Source organism: Schistocerca serialis, chromosome 3 (genome assembly GCF_023864345.2).
Source record: "Schistocerca serialis cubense isolate TAMUIC-IGC-003099 chromosome 3, iqSchSeri2.2, whole genome shotgun sequence".
In the NCBI taxonomy this organism is placed as follows: domain Eukaryota; kingdom Metazoa; phylum Arthropoda; class Insecta; order Orthoptera; family Acrididae; genus Schistocerca; species Schistocerca serialis.
Window position 1 is genome coordinate 309,723,603 of NC_064640.1, and position 22,911 is coordinate 309,746,513.

The 22,911-nt window shown below is 44.0% G+C and overlaps 1 protein-coding gene across 19 annotated transcripts in view; it reads right to left on the reverse strand.

Moving 5' to 3' along the window:
• Positions 1 to 22,911, reverse strand: part of LOC126470108 (ensconsin-like) — a 406,217-nt gene that overhangs the window by 197,168 nt on the left and 186,138 nt on the right. For 3 of the 19 annotated variants that reach the window (XM_050097701.1, XM_050097700.1, XM_050097692.1), the window contains exon 1: positions 17,609 to 17,740. The exons of the other annotated variants lie outside the window; for them this stretch is intronic. In XM_050097701.1, the coding sequence (XP_049953658.1) occupies positions 17,609 to 17,732 (124 nt within the window). In that variant the 5' untranslated portion in view covers positions 17,733 to 17,740. Of the gene's footprint in view, positions 1 to 17,608; positions 17,741 to 22,911 lie in introns of those variants that run through there. 19 annotated transcript variants of the gene reach the window in all.

Genomic DNA, 22,911 nt, shown 5'->3' on the forward strand with positions numbered 1-22,911 from the left:
ATCTTAACACAACAGAACACGGCTGGGGCTATTTCGAACAGCAAATGAAACGCCAATCAACATTTCCGCAATTTGATAGCTCCACGAGACGTAGTCATCGATGAGTAGCTTCAGATGGATATAACTTGTCCGAAGAGTGCATTCTCCTCCTCCTCCTCGAACTGAGGCCGTTCTCAAGGTTAGGGGCGGTGTTACACGGCATTAACATGACGTCTCCTCGGAGTGACTATTTTTTGGTCCTGTGTGCTGATTTTCTGGTTTTGAAAGCTGCGTCACATAGTAATTTTATTATAAATTCAGGACAGCTTAAATCCTCTAGACTGCACAAGTGGTCAGCATCTCCAGAAACCATTATGTCTGTCAGCTACGCAAAAAAGCAACTTTTGTCCTCGCGTGATGGTACGTTGAGGCTGTGTTTTACATGATCCTACACCGTAGATAAAATTTGGCGATCGCTACGGTCAGAACAATGTAAAAAACTTAGTTTCTTTGCCGTGGAAATGGAGAAGCACTCTTACGCTCAGACTGAACACATCTCCCAGACTAGCTTGCAAGGAAGATCCTGATCCTACGAATCATACAGTATGGAGAAATATTTTGTTCAGCCTGGCACGAGAAGTTTCCAGTTTGTTAGCAATAATAGAGCCTGGTAGATGTAGAAAATGGCAGAACGTAAAGTAAACAATTGCAAATACATTTAATGCATTTCATAACGGCTGTAGTCGCGTCAGTGCCTATTACTTTGCACAGACATGCACATGCATAGGAACTTAGCATCGTACTTCAGAATAACACAGGCACTGCAATATCGTAATGTAAACAATGTCGAGAGATCAAAGTAATGTGCAGGCGTGTTTTATTTTGTTATAAACTGACTGGAGCCAACGGCCTTGTCGCTGTGGTAACAGCGGTTCCCGTCAGATCACCGAAGTTAAAGCGCTCTCGGGCTGGGTTAGTACTTGGATGGGTGACCGCCGATCGCTGTTGACAAGCGAGATGCACTCAGCCCTTCTGAGGCAAACTGAGGAGCTACTTGATTGAGAACTAGCGGCTCCGGTCTCGGGAAAGTGGTATGCTGACCTCATGTCCCTCCATATCCGCATCCGGTGACGCCCGTGAGCTGAGGATGACACGGCGGCCGGTCGGTACGATTGCGCCTTCATGGCCTGTTCGGAAGGAGTTTAGTTTTTTTAGTTAATAAGCTGACTGGAATAAACACTTGGAATAATCACAAAACACACCAACCCCTCCACACTTCACTGTTGGATCTACATATGATGACAGCCGTTCAGCACAGACTACAGAAATGTGTGATTTACGATGAAATGCTCGACCACTGTACCCCATTCTTTTTAAGCCCCTACGCACGGTCCTTCACGCTTCCAATTCACGATCACATAACACACAGTCGAAAGCGAATGTAACATACATCGCAACTTCGGTAATAGCGCGCTTATGTGGCTAAAGAAATTCAAGATTTTTAGGGCTCACATTCGATCCTACTAGTTCTATCAAAATGGAAACAAATTCAGATATCAATGTGTCATTCATCATTGAAGGGCAAACTAAGGTGATCTGCAGCATTCTGCGCTGTCTCCTGGTTTTATCTCTGCAAACGAAATAGATTTATGTTCAGATATTAATAACAACATTCACCGAGCCCTCGAATCACATAATTGTGAGTGCAATGCACCTAGGGTACAGACAGGAAGCTGTAAGGAGAGAATTTTTTCAGGATAATACGGTTGCTAGTGGTCGTGTTCAAGTAGTTTAACCTGCCTAGTCTCCCGCGTCTGTCGTTTCGTGTATGAATACCTTGAAGTATCCACTGGCTTCGTTAGGATTCGCCTCCGAATGGCGCAAAGGAAAGAAAATTCAGCTCGTTATGAAATTTTCTTGTTCTATTTCAATAGTATACTTCCAACTTCAAATTCCCAAATACGCGTATTGCTCGCGGTTCATACCCAGAACGTATTGCATATATCATATCTTACCTACCAGGTAAAGGACCATTCGTCATATACGACTCAACAAGAGCAACACCCAAGTTCTGTGAGTTGCTACACAAAAACTCCTATCTATATGTGTCCACAAAATTTTCGACTACCGTACGCTTCACTTTTGTGTTAACGAATTTATTTTCGTAAGCAATAAAATTAAAAAAAGTTTACCCGTGACTAAATCAATTAATTTAAATGGAAATGATCAAATAAATGAAGCATGAGGACACAAAAGGGATTTTGATATCACAAATTAAAATTGAATTTTGCAAATAAATTAGCTATATAAAGATTCAGCTACTACGCAAGGCAATTGCTTCCCTGAAGTATATGAAGTTAATGACACGTCTGAATGAGTGATCAAATATAAACGAGAAGTTCAGAAGTCCTTAATTAAAAAAGTATGCTACGGAGAGTACTAATTTGTTTTCTACAAAAAACTTCAAAAATTTTATCTCATAAATTTCTAACTCCTGTTTCCTGCCCGAGCACGCAGTTCCTCTTCGTCGATAGAAAACTACACGAATTCACCCTAATTTTGATCTAAGGACGACAAATTACCGCTATATGATGGGCGAGGGACGTTTTAACGCTGCCTAATGATGCAATTCTTGGGCATTCTGTGACAGCAACGAGGAATCTACATACGTTTTGAAACAACACAAGAATGAGGACTAGATTGTTGCTTCTCTTGTGCACTTAAGTTTCCCTATACTTGGCGAGAATGAGTATCTCTGTCGGTGGAGAGTAACCAAGATTTACAACTAAGCAGTAAACACACAATTCACTATGTGGAAAACTAGCATCAAAAACTAATTTCTGGCTGAGGTTTTCTGAATACAAAAGCTGTCACTTGTCTTTGGGCGTCGTTATCTTAGCATCGGTCTCCTGATTTTCCACGATTACATTACTTTTTCAATATTGCATAATATCATCAATAATTTCCTCGAATTTTTGAATGGTTCTTCTTCAGTCATAATTGAATCTTCTAAAGTGCAATTTACTGTCCATAAGTCGTTAAAATAAAAATGTGTGTGTGTGTGTGTGTGTGTGTGTGTGTGTGTGTGTGTGTGTGTGTGTATGTGTGAGAGCGAGAGAGAGAGAGAGAGAGAGAGAGAGAGAGAGAGAGAGAGAGAGATCATATTGGCCCAACAGTACACATGCTCCAGTGACCGACAGTGTTATGTGAAGCTTAGTCACAGTACAGTCGTCATACGCTATGTGATCAGAAGTATCCGCATACCCCCAAAAAGATGCGTTTTTCATATTAGGTGCATTGTGCTGCCACCTACTGCCAGGTACTCCATATCAGCGACCTCAGTAGTCATTAGACATCGTAAGAGAGCAGAATGGGGGCCCGCGGAGCTCACGGACTTCATGTGGTCAGGTGATCAGGTGTCACTTGCGTCATACGCCTGTACGCGAGATTTCCACACTCCTAAACATCCCTAGCTCCACTGTTTCTGATGTGATCTGGAAACGTGGAGGAACACGTACAGCACAAAAGCGTACAGGCCGATCTTGTCTGTTGAGTAACAGAGACCGCCGACAGTTGAAGAGGGCCGTAATGTGTAATAAGCAGACATCTATCCAGATGGATTTCATGGTCGAGCTCATAAGCTACACATCATGCCGATAAAAGCCAAACGACGCCTCGCTTGGTGTAAGGAGCGTGAACATTGGACGACTGAACAGTGGAAAAACGTTGTGTGGAGTGACGAATCACGGTACACAAAGTAGCGATCCGATGCCAGGGTGTGCGTATGGACATTCGTCCGGTAAACGTCATCTGCCAGCATGTGTAGTGCCAACGGTAAAATTCGGAGGCGGTGGTGTTATGGTGTGGTCTTGATTTTCATGGAGGAGGCTTGCACCCGTTATTGTTTTGCGTGGCACTATAAACAGCACAGGCCTACATTGATGTGTAAAGCACCTTCTTACACCCCACTGTTGAAGAGCAATTCGGGGTCGGCAACTGCATCTTTCAACACGATCGAGCACTAGTTCATAATGTACGGACTGTGGCGGAGTGGTTACACGAGAATAACATCCCTGTAATAGACTGTCCTGTACAGAATCCTGACCTGAATCCTATAGAACACCTTTGGGATGTTTTGGAATGCCGACTTCGTGCCAGGCCTCACTAACCGACATCGATACCTCTCCTCAGTGCAGCACTCTGTGAAGAATATGCTGCCATTCCCCAAGGAACCTTTCAGCACCTGATTGAACGTATCCCTCCGAGAGTGGAAGCTGTCGACAAGGCTAAGGGTGGGCCAACACCATACTGAATTCCATCATTACCGATGGAGAGCGCTACGAACTTTTAAGTCATTTTCGGCCAGGTGTCCGGATACTTTTCATCATATAGTGTACAAAGTGGAAGCGTGATAGCAAACAGTAAAATCGTCAACGTGTAAGAGCACCGTATTAACATGTGCGCGAGTTCGAACGGAATATTATGATCGTTCTATGGAAAATGTGTTCGTTATACCGTGACATGGCGGCTTGTACAGAGCATGTTGCTATGTCTGTGGACAGTAGAGGGTCGTGTACGCAGAGCTGAGCAGCTGCTGGACAACGTAATACAGAGTGCGTTCCATAAGTAATGCGACAAATTTTTTCTGGCCCTACGGTACACCACAGTGTGTTGTAACCGGCTGAGCTAAGTGGAGGGGGGTGTTAGCTTCAAAACGCTCTTTGTTTCATTCGGCTGCGAGCTGCCGGAGAGTCAGGATGTGCGTTTCCGTCAACCCTGTTTTGAGTTCATGTAACACGGCACAATGGATTATTCTGTAGAGCAACGGTACGCTATCAAATTTTGCGCTAAACTTGAGAAGTCCGCCACCGAAACGTTTCCATTACTTCAGCATGCCTTTGGGACTGATTGTTTGTCTAAATCACAAGTTTTCCAAAGGCACGAATGGCTCTGAGCACTATGGGACTCAACTGCTGAGGTCATTAGTCCCCTAGAACTTAGAACTAGTTAAACCTAACTAACCTAAGGACATCACAAACATCCATGCCCGAGGCAGGATTCGAACCTGCGACCGTAGCGGTCTTGCGGTTCCAGACTGCAGCGCCTTTAACCGCACGGCCACTTCGGCCGGCTCCAACGGCACATGTCGTTCATGAAGGGGCCGAGAGGAGATCACCGACGAACCATCAACCGCACGAGTCGACGAAAATGTGATGCGTGTGCGCGATTGTTTGAACTCTGACAGACGGCTGAGCCTTCAATTGATAGCACAAACTCTAAATATGTCAAAAACAACCGTTTTCCGCATTGTGACCGAAGATTTGAACACGAGAAAGGTGTGTGCCAAACTCGTCCCAAAAGTGGTGACCGACGAACACAAGCACATGTGAGTGCTTCGGTGCCGACAAATGTTGGAAATGTGTGAAAATGATCCTCATTTTTTAAACTCAGTTATCACTGGTGATGAGTCGTGGATTTTTGAGTACGACCCTGTGACAAAAAGGCAGAGTTCAGAGTGGCACACCCCATCGTCGCCCTGTCCCAAGAAGGCACGCATGAGCAAGTCCAGGATCAAAACCATGCTCATTGGCTTCTTTGACGTCAGAGGCATTGTCCACCACGAATTCGTATCTACCGGGACTACAGTGAAATCAGCTTTCTACTTGCAAGTGCTCAAAAGACTGAAAAGGAGGGTCTCGCGCTGCCGAAGGGACATCCAAGGACACGTGAAAAGTTCACCACGACAACGCGCCGTCACAGCGCCTTCATTGTCAACGATTTCCTGGCCAGGACCAAGACCCCATTGGTTCCCAAGCCTCCCTACAGTCCTGACCTGGCTCCTGCTGACTTTTTCTTTTTTGTTTCCTCGGTTAAAAAGAGTCATGAAAGGAAAACATTGGGACGCGATTGAAATCATCCAAGCACATGTTACATCAGCTCTAAAGGACATTCCGGAGAAGGCATTCCATTATGCCTCCCAGGCAAGGAAACACCGCCTCTAGAAGTGTATCGACGCAAGAGGGTGCTATTTTGAAAAATTTTGATTATTTGTACGAATATATTCAACAAATGATTTTTTAAGATTTTGGTCGCATTACTTATGGAACGCACCTTGTACACTGATCAGCCAGAACACTATGACCACCTAGCTAACAGCCGTTATGTCCACCTTTGGCACGGATAACAGCGGTGACGCGTCGTGGCATGGAAGCAACGAGGCCTTGGTAGGTCGCTGGAGGGAGTTGGCACACACATCTACACACACAAGCCAACTAATTCCAGTAATATGAAGATGGTATTTGTATGAAGATGGTATCTGTTCTAGTGTTCGATCGCGCTCAGGTCTGGCGAGTTGGTGGCTGGGGAGGATGGGGAAGCACATCAGCTGGAAATCGCCACTGTGTTTCTCGAACAACAGAATCACACTCCTGGTCTTTGCAATGGCGCATTATGTTGTTGAACCAGTGTTTGATACTCCTTGGCCGTTAGGATACCTTGCACGAGCTCCACTGGACCCATGGATACCCACGTGAATATTCTCCAGAGGATAATGTAGCCGCCGCCAGCTTGTCTCCGCCCCAAGTACAGATGTCACGGAGCTGTTCCCCTGGACAACGACGGATTCGGATGGCGTGATGAAGAAGGTATCGGGATTCATAAGACTATGAAACGCTATGCCATACCATCAACATCCAGTGCCGATGGTCACGTGCCCATTTCAGTCGTAGTTGCCGATGTCGTGGTGTTAACATTGGCACATGCATGAGTCGTCGACTGCGGAGGCCCATCGTTAGGATCGTTCAGTGCACTGTGTGTTCAGATACACGTTTACTCCACCCAGCTATAAAGTCTGATGTTAGTTCCGCCACAGTACGCCGCCTGTCCTGTTTCACCAGTCTGTCCAGCCTACGTGGTCCGGCATCTGTAATGAGAGGTGGCCGTCCAACCCCACGACGTCTGGACGTGGTTTCACCTTAGTTCGCTACGTGTTGAAGACACTCGCCATAGTACTCCTCGTACACCCAACAAGTCGTGCAGTTTCCGAAGTACTCGTGCCGAGCCTCCGGGCCATCATAATCTGCCCTCGCTCAGATAAATCGCGCGCCTTCCACGTTCTACATAAGTACAGCAGTCAATGATACCACATGCACCGTGGGTGTGTCGGACTAGCAGCCATTCTTCGCCAGGTAACGCTGCTATCACCTGGGCGGGTTTTTATCGATAGTACACACAATGTTCTGGCTGATCAGTGTATTATGACAGCAGAAAATGACTGCCTTCCTACCTGCATGACAGTACGGAAAGTACAGTTCGTTCGTAGTGCAGCACGCTTGAGTGTTTAACTGATGTCTATTTCAGTGTCGAAACTTGGGTGTCACCTGCTGTTAGCTGGAACAGTAGCACGCTTGTAATTACCAATCTCTAATGAACTCGTCTTGACGGTATATTAAATCTATCTTCTTTCATTTCCTTGTCATTTCGTTGACGGGCATTATCCAGAAATCACAAAAGCCTCACATTGAAAAATATAGTGTAGTGGTACTGAGATATACTTCAAGCTGTCCTACAGTTATAGCCACATACGTGTTAGACGCTTGGTGGTCGCAAACTCGTAGCCGCCGCGTTGAGCGGCATAACAGACAAACATACAGTAGATTTTGATGCTTTGGAGCGCCATTGGCATACGACGAGTGACCTCGACTCTCACGAGTAAAACAAATCTGTCCCGCAGTTGCTGCCTCATACAGGTTTCTGAGCCCGAGGTACTGCACCTCCTTCAGGCAATCACATATCAGCTTTTGAAACAAGGAAGTTTAGAGGTTAACGTCCTGTCGACAGCACAGGCTAAAATGGGGAAGGAAATTGGCCATCGCCGCATTTGTCTGGAGACTATTTGGGAAAATCTGGATAGGCGGAGGAGGATCTGAACCGTCGCGTCGTCCTCCCGAATGCCAGTCCGTGTGCCACCTACGTCACCTGGCTCGGTCCAGATTTCGATAAGACATGGTTCAGTCATTTGTAAAGGGTAATTGCCATCATTCTTCGATGAACGACGGGTACCACTGTTTTCCCAGCCTGAACGTTTATCTGAATAGTGGTCCATAGGACATATATGAGTGCTGGTTGTCGGGCACCTGCTCGTCACAGTTCACCCAGAAATCATTACTGATACTTTGTGGAGTGGCATACATACAATCTGAGAGGAGATTACCCACTAGAACCATACCAAGCTCTGACAGCATATGGGGGATTCGAGACAAATTCAATTACTACATGGCTCTACGCACTATGGGACTTAACATCTGAGGTCATCAGTCCCCTAGACTTAGAACTACTTAAACCTAACTAACCTAAGGACAACACACACATCCATGCCCGAAACAGGATTCGAACCTGCGACCGTAGCGGTCGTGCGGTTCCAGACCGAAGCACCAAGAACCGCTCGGCCAAACCGGCCGGCCTGTAATCCTACTTACGTATTTGTGTATTCTAGTCTACTTAATGTTTGGTATGAAGTTTATTTCAGTCGCAAGTATCCTTCTTAGTGCCGCAAATATCATAATTACATACAGGGTGACACAGAAGTCCGTTAACATTTAAAATACACTAATTCGTGAAATAATTTCGACAGAGTGGTAAAACTCGACACATAAGCTTGAAATGACGAAGTTTTATTGAAACCAAAAACGGCCGGCCGCTATGGCGGAGCAGTTCTAGGCGCTTCAGTACGGAACCGCGATGCTGCTACGGTCACAGGTTCGAATCCTGCCTCGGGCATGGATGTGTGTGATGTCCTTACGTTGGTTAGGTTTAAGTAGTTCTAAGTCTAGGGGACTGATGACGTCAGATGTTAAGTCCCATAGTGCTTAGAGCCATTTAAAACCAAAAACGAGTCCAAAAACCGACCAACACATGGCGCTAGACAGCAACGCGCCAGTGATGGTGCATGAGGGTGCGAGGTACACCCGATATGTTACAAAGTCGCATCCTCTCTAGCATGACTGATGAACACCTGCTAGAAGGTATGACTTTTATGCAGGATGGCGCTCCACCCCATATTACAACACGTGTGAAAGATCTGCGCACATCGTTTGGTGAGGATTGCGTACTGAGTCGCCTCAGCACTTTCGTCGTGCTTGGCCTCCCAGGTCCCCAGACCTCAATCCGCACCGAGCGAGGTGGCGCGCTGGTTAGCACAATAAGACTCGCGTTCGGGAGGACGACGGTTAAAACCCGCGCCCGGCCATCCTGATTTTGGTTTTCCGTGGTTTCCCCAAATCGCTTCAGGCAAAAGCCGGGATGGTATCTTTGAAGGGGCACGGCCGACTTCTTTCCCCATCCTTCCCTAATCCGATGGAACCGATGACCGTTTGGTGCCTTCCCCCAAACCAACCAATCAACCAACCAACGTCCATGCGCGTAATTATTGGTTGTGGGTTTGCCTGAAATCGCAAGTCAATCGTGATCGTCCTATCTCATTAGGGACGCTAAAAGACAACATCGGACGGCAATTTGTCATTATACCTATTTATAAATACTGTGCACAACACTGTACCTAGACTACAGGTATTGTCGACGAATGAAGGCCAACATGCTGATCATTTGTTATAAAGAAAATCGTCTCAGCAAAAAATCAACTGTTATGCTAATTATTGATTTTGTATCTTACGACTCACCGGCTGTTGGTCACTCTGTGTAATTTTTTGGTTTCAATAAAACCCCACGTTATTTCAAGCGTGTGTGTCAATTTTTACCCCTCTACCTACATTATTCCGTGAAGTATTGAATTTTCAAATGTTAGCTGACTTTTGGGTCACCCTGTATAAACACAATGAATGAAACTGGAAATGCGCTGCGATGGGAGGAAGGACGGAAAACTATGATTTAAAGTCCTGTCAATCTTCATCTATTTATTGTGCCTTTGTCCTGCATCGGCGCAGGGTCGGCATGGTTATTAAAGGATTAGGCATGTTTAATTAAAGGGGCGACCGGGTGTCCTTCCTGTCGCCACCCCATTAACCCCCAGGAGGAACATGTGCACAATACTGTCTGGGTGTAGTGTTATTCATGTAAGAGTAAGCAAATTTTTCGAAATGTTTGCGAAGCGCGTAACTGAGGCGCAAGTCCGGTATTCACTAAGCGAGAGACCGCCTAAAAACCACATCCAAGCTGGGCGGTACACCAACCCTTGCCGATAATCCGACGGGCGTATTGGCTGTGTCCTTTTCAAAGTATCTATCCCGGAATTGGTCTTTAAGAAATTAAGGGAAACCGTGGAAAACCTAAATCGTGATGGTCACAACAGGCTCTGAATCGCCGTCCCCCAGAATACGAGTCCAGTGTCAAACCAGTGCGCCACCCTGCTCGCTTTTGATGGAAGCACCGTGATAATTGCGAATATTGTTCAAAAAAATCGCGATATTTTCCCTGTACAGTAAAAGGGACTTCAAATATTCAAATGGCTCTAAGCACTATTAAGCACTATGGGATTTAACATCTGAGGTCATCAGTCCCCCAGGCTTAGAACTACTTAAACCTAACTAACCCAAGGACATCACACACATCCATCCCCATTCGAACGTGCGACAGTAGCAGCCGCGTGGTTCCGGACTCAAGCGCCTAGAACCGCTCGGTCACAGGGGCAAGCGCAAAAGGGACTTCAAAGAAACGGTATATACACTGAATAATAGGGACAAATCGCCTACTTCAACATTACACATCAAATACTATACAATTACTTTGAACGCAGTAGAATTATATGAACGTGAACGATACACATGTTGAGCATCAAAAGTGTTTCAAAAACTACTGTAACGATCTAGGTATAACATTAATAACTTTTCGCGAAATTTCAACGCGATCGTAGACTTGGCTATTATTACAAAGGAATTAGTTGCAGTGTGGTACATAGTGACAGAAAGGCGTATTTGGCTGTGTATTTTTTGCAGCCAGCTGTGGCTGAAGTGGCTAAAACATAGCACGCTGCGGTAGCACAACGCACTTTGGTCGGTTGTAAATAAATGAAGATGAGTGATGCAATGAAAACGTCCACTACAAAAACGGATAGAAGTATGATAAACATGAAGAGCCTTAGTAGGCATTATAATAAACGACATGCACTGGAATGCAGGTCACCAATCACGATACTTTTTACGTTTATTAGATGGTCATGCAAACCGAATTTGTCTAAAAAAAATTACCTTAGATTTATTCATATTAAGATGGTATTGGCTGAGGATTGCGAATGTCTTATTTACGACTGAAGCAGACAGTACGTTTAATTCTGCAAATTACTTAACGTTTTAGCATTGTCTTATCTCAGCGCCTCACTTTTCTCTTCCCTACAAAATGTTGACCGGCATGTGTGAATACTGAATATAATGTTCGAAATGAAATTAATGTTCATTTGTTAAGTTCATCGGCGAGGTTAATAAATGATTCAGTCACGAAGAAATGGTTGTCTGACAGTTGATCAACCAATATTTAAGGACGGGCGCAAACCTTGGCTGCTGGAACGAATGTCCCCTTGCAGAAGGGCACTCCGCTGCTGAAGGTAATTGGACTAAATATGGTGACGCGATGGGTGACGTCACCACCGCGGCAACTCCATTCAGGAAATTGCGACACGCGTGACCCTCCACACCCAGGCAGCAAGCGTTGCGGCTCGCGGAGTCCGCCTGTACACATTCCCAACACGCTCAGGTGCTTCAAGGCGATCTTGCATGCATATAACACAAAAGCTGTTAACATCAACGTACTGAGGAAAAAACGTTCAATATCACTAAATATTGAGGAGTAAGGGTATATTGCATCTTCTTTAAAATATGCCTGTTCAACGAAAACTGCAATAAAATAAAAAAAATTATCTTCATCGTTACGTAACGCTGCGTACAGCTCACTAAGGCTGACAATGCAGAAGTCGCTTTTTTTTTTACCATCCATGCCGAAGTTCTGAAGCAAATGCTATTAACTCTGTGTATCCATGTTGCTGCTATTACTATCTCAAACTGCAGCAGAAAAGTAACCGTTCCACGATAGAAACGCTTCTTCACTGGTCGATTCTCAAGCAAATTGCCTGCGAGAAAACTGTGCGCCACGACACTACACTTCGTTTTTAGCTAAATACCGAAATAAGAATTAAGCTCGACTGCTTACGAGGAACATGTTGTTTAAACTGAAAGTCGCGCTAATGAAAGTTACATCGCTTCCCTATTTCCAAAGAAATTATTTTATTGCGATTTCGAACAAAACATCTTGACAGTTACTTTATATGTACTACCTATACATTTACAACGTCATGTACAAATCCAGACTGACAACCTGTCTTCTTTTATTGCCGTGCATTGCTAACTATCAATGAAATCGCGAATCCGAATGGTGTTATGGACCGTTTTTCCAAGCTTATTTGCCGGCCGCTGTGGCCGAGCGGTTCTAGGCGCTTCAGTCCGGAATCGCGCTGCTGCTACGGTCGCAGGTTCGAATCCTGCCTCGGCCATGGATGTGTGTGATGTCCTTGGGTTAGTTAGGTTTAAGTAGTTTTAAGTCTAGGGGACTGATGACCTCAGATGTTAAGTACCATAGTGCTTAGAGCCATTTGAACCACTTAAATCAAACTTATTTACAAATAAATTACACCACTTCTCACTGTGTCTTCCTCTTAATAAGTCGGTGTTTCTACAACGGACGATACCATTAATTTTTCTTAGTTCTTAGATCTGGCTTAGAGGTTATGTGACAAAATACAAGCTCAAAGGTTTCACGTTCAGTCCTTGGCGGCCTCAGGTCTTTTTTCCTATTGTTACTCAAATCTTTTTCACCTGTGGCAGCTCATTGTGCCGTACGTGAAGAATGCCAAGCTGTACCGCGGTTCGGTAGTTCAACCGTTAGTTTCCCTGTGTGATATTTCACAATTCGGAAGAAAGTAAGGATATATCATCTTCAATAGGACCATGTCAAGTAAAGCAATTTTGCGATCAACCCAACCCACGGATTGAGGACAGTTTTAACGTAGATAAAAAATTTCTCTCCCTAGTATGTCGTTTAAGACGAAACACGAGGAAAAATTAACATACGAATTTAAGATATGGATCAAACGAATTTGGTGTCCAGACCACAGCAATGCCATTAACCGTTATGGAACTGCAGGATGTTCCACATGAAACCGGTACGCCTCACGCCCGAGATTCGAGTAAGAATTAACTAACTAAAAAAGAATACATAATTATAATTTTAAAAACATGCAGTTACCTGTTTATAAGAGAGGCTGGAAGTGGTGGCCATGGGCATCCAGACATCGCTGACAAGAAATTTGACTAGAGATGATCAACCAGAACGTGAGCGTACCGGTTTTATGTGGAACACCCTGATTTTCACATATATGTTCATAGCCAGTATGTAATTTATCTGGAATTCGTTGAATTCATTGAATGAAAAAAAGGTTCACTTCTCGGGAACATGGAAGACGATTTAAGACACTTAAGCCATAAGCTATATTTCTCTGTATGATCTGAAGTTTTTCCAAAGCTTTTTGAGTTTCTAAAAAATACCGGTATTTTTTATTTTTTCCAAATTTGGGACAGCTCATTCTGCCATACTGCCCGCCAAAACGATTGAGTTCCGAATGCAACATTCATGTGTGTTCGATAGTAACTGAATACTCTTGAGCCTGCGCCTCACCAGAAGCTAATTTTTCGCAATCCTATTTGATGAGTTGCCGTTACATTTGAGTTTGCTGCTTTCAATGTAAAAAAAAAAAGAAAAGATATCCATCTGCTCATTTCTTCTGACGCCACATTATTCTACAAAAATAATTTTCGGACTACGAACTGAGCTGTCATGAGCATCACACTCACGATGAATTTGTTCGTGTAATATGACAGGGGGAGGCACGTAAGGAAAGACAGATTGCTTGCCTGGAGTCTGTGATATGCTTTATCGACATGCTAGACGTAACACTGTCACGGGCAGCACAACAGTGAGAGATGTTTTACGCATATCAACACAGCACGAAGAATTTTTTCTGCAGATTTCCACGTGACGAGCCTCTTTACGTGTAGTAGTAGAGCCTCTTGTTCTGATTCTCCGTTTAAGCTGTGCCGCTTAAAGTGATACTTATGTTTCCGTTTGATTCCCGTTCAGAAAACAAACGGTTTACTGCTGTACCAAGCTCTCTGTTTCATACGAGTTGCGAGTGAGTAGCAATGGGTTTGAACCTTGATTAACAGGAGCGAAAAAACCTATAATAAAGCTAAAACTGGATGAAACTGTTATGATCAAAACTCTCCTTTGAAACATGCCCACGGGTGGCAGTCGGCCGGAGTGGCCGAGCGGTTCTAGGCACTACAGTCTGGAACCGCGCGACCGCTACGGTCGCAGGTTCGAATCCTGCCTCGGGCATGGATGTGTGTGATGTCCTTAGGTTAGTTAGGTTTAAGTAGTTCTAAGTTCTAGGGGACTGATGACCTCAGTAGTTAAGTCCCATAGTGCTCAGAGCCATTTGAACCATTTGAACCCACGGGTGGCAACAGGATACCTCTACAGAGTATGTATATACTAAAATGGCAGCGGCGGAGAATCTACGCCGCTATTGCCATGACTATTATTTACACAAATTCACTAATAACTTGTATGGAGTGGTATGTCTGGAATATCTGAAAGATAGAACTTGTAAAGAGAGCAATACGGAGTAGGTAGATAATATTTACGTGACGCAAATAGCTTCATCACGAGACAAATGTTTCAACTTTAAATAACACAGGAGATTGCAAGATGAACAGAAGGACCAGAAATAATAGCAGGGATAAATAAATTGATTACGACAGGTTCTGTAGTATAACGGAAACAAAATTAGAAAAAGTAAATCTCAGCATAAATACAGAAATTGAATTGCGAGTAATGGTGATCTGATTTATGGATGATACTCCCAACATTTCTTAGAAACAGTAGATATAACAATTACTTAATGCAATGCATCCATTGCTGTTTAATAGACAGCCGGACTTGAACTTAATACGTAAAGGGAAGAACGGTTTGTAGAAGTATATGACCTTCAGAAACAAAATGTTGTTCTAAACGTTATATTCAACTAACTCAAGCGGTGGAAACAGAAAAATATTATTTCGTACGTAAGGTCCTTTAACACAACACATTAATAAGGCGTCATAAACAGATTAGTTTGCGTGCGGTCAAAGAAAATGCTACTAGGGAGAAAACAAACATCCTTCTACTGAATACGGACCTGGCGAATCAAAGTTAAAATTTTGGGTTTGCAATCGGAATGAACAGGATTTAAATTCCTGCCTGGCCGCCTTGGTCCAGATTTCCGTGATTTGCTTAACAGTTTCATGCGATGGTTCCATCTGTAAGGTCGCGACCGATAGCCCGCCCAAACGTTGTCCCATTTAAACTTCCCCATCATCTTCGCTGACATAGATATCGATGGAACGGTAAAACACTGAGTAAGTTGCGAACTACTTTGGAATAGTTTTATCCAAAACTATTCGCAGAATGAAGGCAGGGTAGGATTTAATAATTCGTCGACGACGAGGTCATTACAAAAAAAGCACAATTTCTGGCTTAACAAGGACAGAACAGGATACCACACTTACTTGTTCCAAAGGAACCGTTCCAGCAGTCGCCTTAATTTTTTAGGTAAACCAGCGAAAACCTAATAATGGAAGACCGAATGAGTATTTGAACCCTGCCCCTCCAGAATGCGATCACTGCGCCACAGCGCTAGGTTGGTGGACCTCGTGTCAGGAGTCCTTAAACGTAACTCTTTAGGTAGTTGACTGCTATAGGTCCATACAGTGAGACACTCCACTAGAAAAAACCGCCTTATGGGACAAGCATTACAGAGAAAGGAAAATACGATCCAATAAGAACTATGCAGTAAATACATCATAATGAATGGAGTAGCACAGCGTAGGTGAAATTGAAGATTTGCACATAACTAACGGTAAACGTCAGTACCAAAGCAATAAAATCGTCATGAGATCAGTTTTCTTTCCTGCAATTCGCTCGTGAAGGTTATATAACTTACACCAATGACGTTTCAGTGATTAAAGACTAGAGGTCAATTGAAAAGACTGTGTTTAAAATCTCCAAAAATGTTTCATTTTTCGTTTTTAACGGAGTTTAGTTATCTTCTACGTGAAAACGTATGACTGATAAACTTCTACATGAAACCCACATATGGACCGTGAGATGTGATGTCCAGGAGAATGTTTGGAAGTCTAAATACAAGATCGTCGATGAAACTGGTCTAAACCACACATCTCTACAAACGTGAAACTCTATATATATTAAACAAATCTTTTTATTCATTCTCTTATTTCACACTATTTCTCCAAGACTGCTTACGTTACTGCAAAATCTGCTTCACAGTGCATTTAGAAGAACCATTACTGACACGATCTTAGGCCAAACATAGTGAAGGCAAACGCTGTAAAATTAAGAAGAAGGCACAGACCACGTATCAGTAAAGTGAGCTGGACAGAGTACGCGCGTCACATGCAAACAGTACAAAGTCTTGCTGAGTTGCAGCAACTGCCGAGGAGAGCAAGGTAAACAGCAATGAGGCACAAGTATTTTCTAAACGACTCGACATACTCAGCGTTGCTTTTGCCGCAATACTAAACTGGTTGTGTGCCGAGAAGTCAACTGCTGAACTGTCATAACAGTAGCACTGAAAAAAAATTTCACACACATTTGATTCCGTGTGTGTGTGTGTGTGTGTGTGTGTGTGTGTGTGTGAGAGAGAGAGAGAGAGAGAGAGAGAGAGAGAGAGAGAGAGAGAGATGGAGGAAGTCAGTCCGAAATATAGTTTCTAAAATGTTCTTTTTTACTTTTATTTGTGTTATCGTTTTCTATAGTAACTATCACTTAAAGAAGCTTCGTTAAGCGATACAGACGAGCCAGCCATATGTTCCACTTTTATTAGTCTATCTATGAGTTCCACGATACAGTTGTGATAAATATTTTGGACAAAAGCACGAAGTAATGCCAAAGGCTGATACGCTGGACCGAAACTCTGACAAGCTGCACTTTGCAGAGAAACAGAATGACACAGATTTCGAAGGTTTTTAAAGAGGGTACGATCTCACAGATTATATTTATAGACAATCACCGTTCACTACAATCTAATTAAGAAAGGACAAAAATGGGTGCAAAGGAAGAAGCCATTTCGTATTAAAGCGAGGAGAAGCTGACACTCGACTCATACTATTCACTTGCACCACACACACACACACACACACACACACACACACACACACACTTACACTATTCCAGTATGTAGCAGCTTTCCGTAGCACACTCTTCATTTACCGCTAGGAGTTAATAGAGTGATGTTCACGGACACAAACTTAACACCATCTTCTCGGAACGAACTTCTGTATAATCGTCACAAGAGGCTTCAGCTGGACCATCAAGTCAGTAAAATGAATCAAGTGCCAATCGACCCAACATGACACAGCGTGGACACGGCTTTGATTCGAAATGAAACCGCAAAACTCAAGCAGGAGCGCACACAACGTTGTCAAAGTACACGGTTAGCACCTAACATCGGTCAGTCACAGATGACAGCACACGACAGATATTTCAGGGCGGTTACGTAAGGCAGCCATACCTTTGCCGGCATGGTCCAGAAAGGTGACCCTACGACGGCGAGAAGAATCGTCCAGATTCTCCCTGGACAATGAGCTGATGAGGATACCCCGCAGCTCCGCGAGAGCTCGTCGCTCGTCACACATCTCCAGCCGACGACTGGTGTGCGAGAGCTTTCCCTCGTTATCTCTCTCTCTCTCTCTCTCTCTCTCTCTCTCTCTCTCTCCCTACCACCAGGCATGCTGCCCAGGAATTCAACCTATATGGGCACGGCGGGGAAGAGGAGGGGGCTCTTTGGATCACCTTCAGAAACACGTCACACTTCCCTACGTGCTCGATAATACTAAGCGAACGACCTTGTTAGCGAGACCACGTGACCCGCCGCTGAACGAGTGGCGCACACGGAAGGCGGCAGCGGCGGCGCACGCCCACAAAAATCACGCGTCCCACCTACTGGCGAATTTCACCACCAGGAATCCGCTTTCGCTTGTCGACACTCTTGAAAAAGCTACTGCACACGATGCGATAAGAAAACACAACAAACTAGCGTAGATGCGCAACGGTGTCTCCGGCACAACTATTGCAAAAATTGACGTAGAAGGCAGCGTTTTAATTCCTAACACCCAAACGGAACACTCCATTAAAAACAATGTACTCTCAAGTAGTTTACGGGATGAAACCTAGTTTCAACATCAAGTAATCGTTTTACTTTTCAGCATTTGCTAAAAGTACGAATGTGTCACTTCACTGTGATGAGTGCAGAAATTTCAAATGTGTCAAACTTTAATCTACGGACAATGCTCGCAATCAGCGAATGAATTTTTTTTTTAGCATTATACTGAATAAAAAAATAAACATTTTCAAGGAGTTAGTAGGCTTATCATTCAAGATAATCTATGCAACTTGTTTAATGTTATTTCAGAGTAATACACTGCACACTAACGAGGGATTTAATAAGAGATGGCTAATGTGTTGAAGAGAACGATTCTGTAGCCGCACTGAATATTCAAATGGCTCTGAGCACTATGGGACTTAACTTCTGAGGTCATCAGTCCCCTAGAAGTTAGAACTACTTAAACCTAACTAACCTAAGGACATCGCACACATCCATGCCCAGAGCAGGATTCGAACCTGCGACCGTAGCGGTCGCGCGGTTCCAGACTGTAGCGCCACCCAGGCTGGCCGCACTGAATACAACAGTTCGGCGTGTTACGTGCCTTGGATGACGTCAGACCCTGTTCTGGTCTTTGACGCGACGGACGCACGCAGGATGGGCAAGGCGCGCATTTAATCGTGGCCAAATCGTGTATCCGACGCACAGGACACTATCTCCAAGGTAGGGATGGCGGCTATCGCCGAAGCAACGACCGGTTTTCGGTTATATCTTCTTGTTTTTTCAACGCCAGTTTAACCAGACTGTTGAAATCGATCAAATAACCGGTTTCTGAAATGAAATAACTGATTTTAGGTTTTTTATTCCTATTGTTTCCAGTATCAGACGTAGAAATCGAACAAAGACAAAAATTTTCACTTCTTCAGTTACACTATACATAGAATCAAAATATTAAACAGGCAAATAAAAGAAAACTTCGTCCGTCTATCATTCGCTACTTTTCTCGAAAAGTGGTAAGAGGTTGACTACTACAAAAAAACACCAGTGTTCTCCTATTTACTGTAATTTTTTGAAACTCTGCTCAAACATCACATTGTAATCGGGGATCATACCGCCATTTAGACATTACGAATAGTCAGTGATAAACGGCGAAAACTGAGGTTGAAGAACTCTATTTTTCGTGTTAATCTGTCCGTTTTCAAGTGCTAAAAGCAGATAAAGGTATGTTGTGTAGACACAGGCAGCAGACTATCTGCTTTCCATTTTCAGTGCAAGTTTGTTGTGGCTCCTCCCGTTTTTAAGGTTTTAAAGCAAATGGAGTATTTTACATCACTTATACCACACTTCGTGAAATACTTCCATGCTAGGGTTGATGACATTCTGTGATACAGCTGTAATACGACAATGAGAAACTAGCATATACTCTAGCGGTAATTTTGTTTGCGGGCGACTGCGTAGATTTATGATGAAAAATCGAAGACGAACGTTAGGTATACGAATATCTGAACAAATTACACAATTTAAGTAGCAAACGCCACGAGCCGGCGTACTGTAACGCCTAAAGGCGAGAGCGGACGGCCCGACCGCAAACCGCTAACAATGCGAGCCGTTCTCAAAGGCGCCGCCGCGCCACAGGTGCTCGCGGCGGCCAGGCCAGTCCCCCGCAAGTATCTACATTCTTATAGTAGTTCCTGAGAGTAGCCCGTGCGTACAGATACAAGAGAGCAGGGAACTTCAATTTACACATGTAGAGAAGGGAGAAATGTGTATACCAACTGACAGTCGAATCCAAACATATACGGACAGAAAAACACAACAGGGGACTTTAATGTATAACATATATAGAAGGAGAATTTATGTACATTTGTATAAATTTTGATAATGATAATTTCGTGTGGCTAAATGTCCTGGTGCAACTCTTTCAATTAGACATCACTTCGACGACTTGCGTCTCCCTATCCAGTTACCCACCTGGGAAAAGGTGAGATACACCTGAACGTGGAATCCGAAACATGTTTCGTTTCTGGCGAACCTCCACCATAATCGAGAGGTGTTTGCTAGGTTAAAAAGCACAGACGGAAGTCCGTGGTCCGACCAGGATTCTATTCCGCGACTTTTCAGATGTCAGGCACTCGCTAAACCGCCAGGTACGACTCGAACTGTGCTCACGCTTCGCTGCTGTAATGATTTGGGCGGCGGCTGTACCGGTAGACCGCAACGCCATCGTTTTCACAGCGGCGGCTGAATTTAATTCAAAATAGTTCAGCCAGTTTCCACGAAATATTTATAAATTATATACACCTTCCACGTGAATCAATCGATCGGTCAAAACCTGAGAACATCCCTACAGTAGTTTCTGTGATTAGCTTGCAATCTACGTCCAAGCAGGAATATATAACTTACACTAGCGAACGCAGCAATGCTTCGCAATTACTAAATATGATGGGTATAGTATATTTGTGCTAATCTCCTTCTCCCCCCTCTAATTATTCCTGTCCTCCACCCCCTCCCCCTATTTTGTCCATCTCTTCCTCCTCTCCTCTATCTCTGTCCACCATCTTACCCCACTCCCTGTACATCTCTTATCTCACACTCTCTTATCCACCTCCTCCTCCCTCATATCTCTGTCCATATCTTCGTCCCCTTCTTTATATCCATTTCCTCCCCCCTTCCCACTGACCTCATTTATTGTTATTGCAAACGGAATCTTGATTGGGAATAGAAGTCAAAATGAGTGGGGAAACCGGTTGGTATCATTAAGGATTGTAACTGTAGTTATTGTATTTCGCATGGGTTTCATTTATGAACCGATAGGATTATAAAGTTAGCCACAAACACAACTTTCCTCCTTTCTGTTAAAAATGACAGCGAAAAGGAAAACAAAACCGCACATTTTTCCAGTACAGCTTAGCATATTCTTTCTCGCAGCCGGATCAACAAAAAATGGTTCAAATGGCTCTGAGCACTATGGGACTTCTGAGGTCATCAGTGCCGTAGAACTGAGAACTACTTAAACCTAACTAACCTAAGGAAATCACACACATCCATGCCCGAGGCAGGATTCGAAACTGCGACCGTAGCGGTCGCGCGGTTCCAGACTGTAGCGCCTAGAACCGCTCGGCCACCTCGGGCGGCCCGGATTAACAGAAAGTGTTTATTGTATAACATGTAAATATCTATAATAATTTTGGCTGTGCGTTGTCAGTCTGTTCGTCGAGAAGGGATTCATCCAACGGAATCTTTCCTTTAATTTGTGTGAATTGAAGCAAAACAATTTCAGTAAGTTCATGAATTTATTGAAATTAAATAAATCGAAATTCATTGTTCCGGAGTCATAATGGATCGCGCTTGAGAAACTTACTCGATTTGCTTCCGAACGCTGTGTACGCTCTTCGCCAGTCTCACTGACTAATTCTCATGTAGTTGGCTTGCGTTGCGCGCACACCGACAGATATTTCGACGCCTCACTGATGGCACTTATTTCTAGAGAAATAAGCAACGAACTGAAATCAATTGAACGTTTGCAGCACACCAAATTACAACGAACTGACATCAATTCAGTTTTTGCAACACACTAAAAGATACGATAACCGCCAATAGCACACTGAAATATCGCTTTCAATTGTATTCTTTTTCGCAAAATATCAATATTCAACGCAGAATTTGTTGTTGGAAAAACATGTGACAACAGAACTGAGCTGAACGTCACTGTTTTTAATGAAAACACGTGACAGCGGAACTGTCAAACCGGCCGTCACATTTCTTTCATTGAGCTTTTCATACAAAAATACCATCAAAATTTCCGACTTTCCTGGTATTTTCCAAAAATTTTCGTTCATTCAAACCTTGTCCTAACAATTACGAACGCACACACACACAAAATCAAGTGACAATCTTTCATACATACATACTGGGCAAAATAAAAAAGTATCACTTTTTCGTAACCCCGTAATTGTCTCCCATTCCAACGTATAGATCTGACATACCCTCGGGCTTGGCGACGCTTCAGACATCAAGGTGTCGACACATGCGAAAAAAAGGCCACACCTCAGGAGTTTATGTGACGTGTAAGGTGGGTTACTGATTTCACATTGGCACAAAATTTCACCGCAGTTATGCCCAACGCCGTCGTGGACGTGTCACATGTTGGAATGTCGTCACATTCTCCCTTACCCACTTTTCACCCCTTCCTTGGACGCCTCTGCGATAGAAGTCAGAACCGTGACACCTAGCGTCAACATCGCGTGCTTTTCTTATGAGTGGCAGAGGAAAACATTTCACACATATTGCTGCTCAGAATCGACACGAAAAGCTGAAGGAGGTGGCTTAAAGGGTGTCACTGAAACCACGCCTTCCCTTGGGGCATTGATTCCCACACATTCCGCGGTTGAAAACGAAAGTCTGCAGTGCGATGGGCAACAAGATGATGTTCTGGACAAGTTTCAACACTGCTGACACCCTCCTGACCATTCAACCCTTCTATAAGGACATCGTGGGAGTGCAACCACATTAAACGTTACCTGCCCCCTTTCGAGTGTAGTGCCACCGCAATTTTTCCTCTGATAGACCGCGTGGAACGACTAGGAACCGGTCAAAACCATTCGACGAAATCTGAACGTGATCCGAAGCCGCAAAGGATGTTTATGCCCTTTCATCCCTCCCGCTTCGCGCCCTCCTGTGGCATCATCACGTAGGAGAGCAACATTGACATG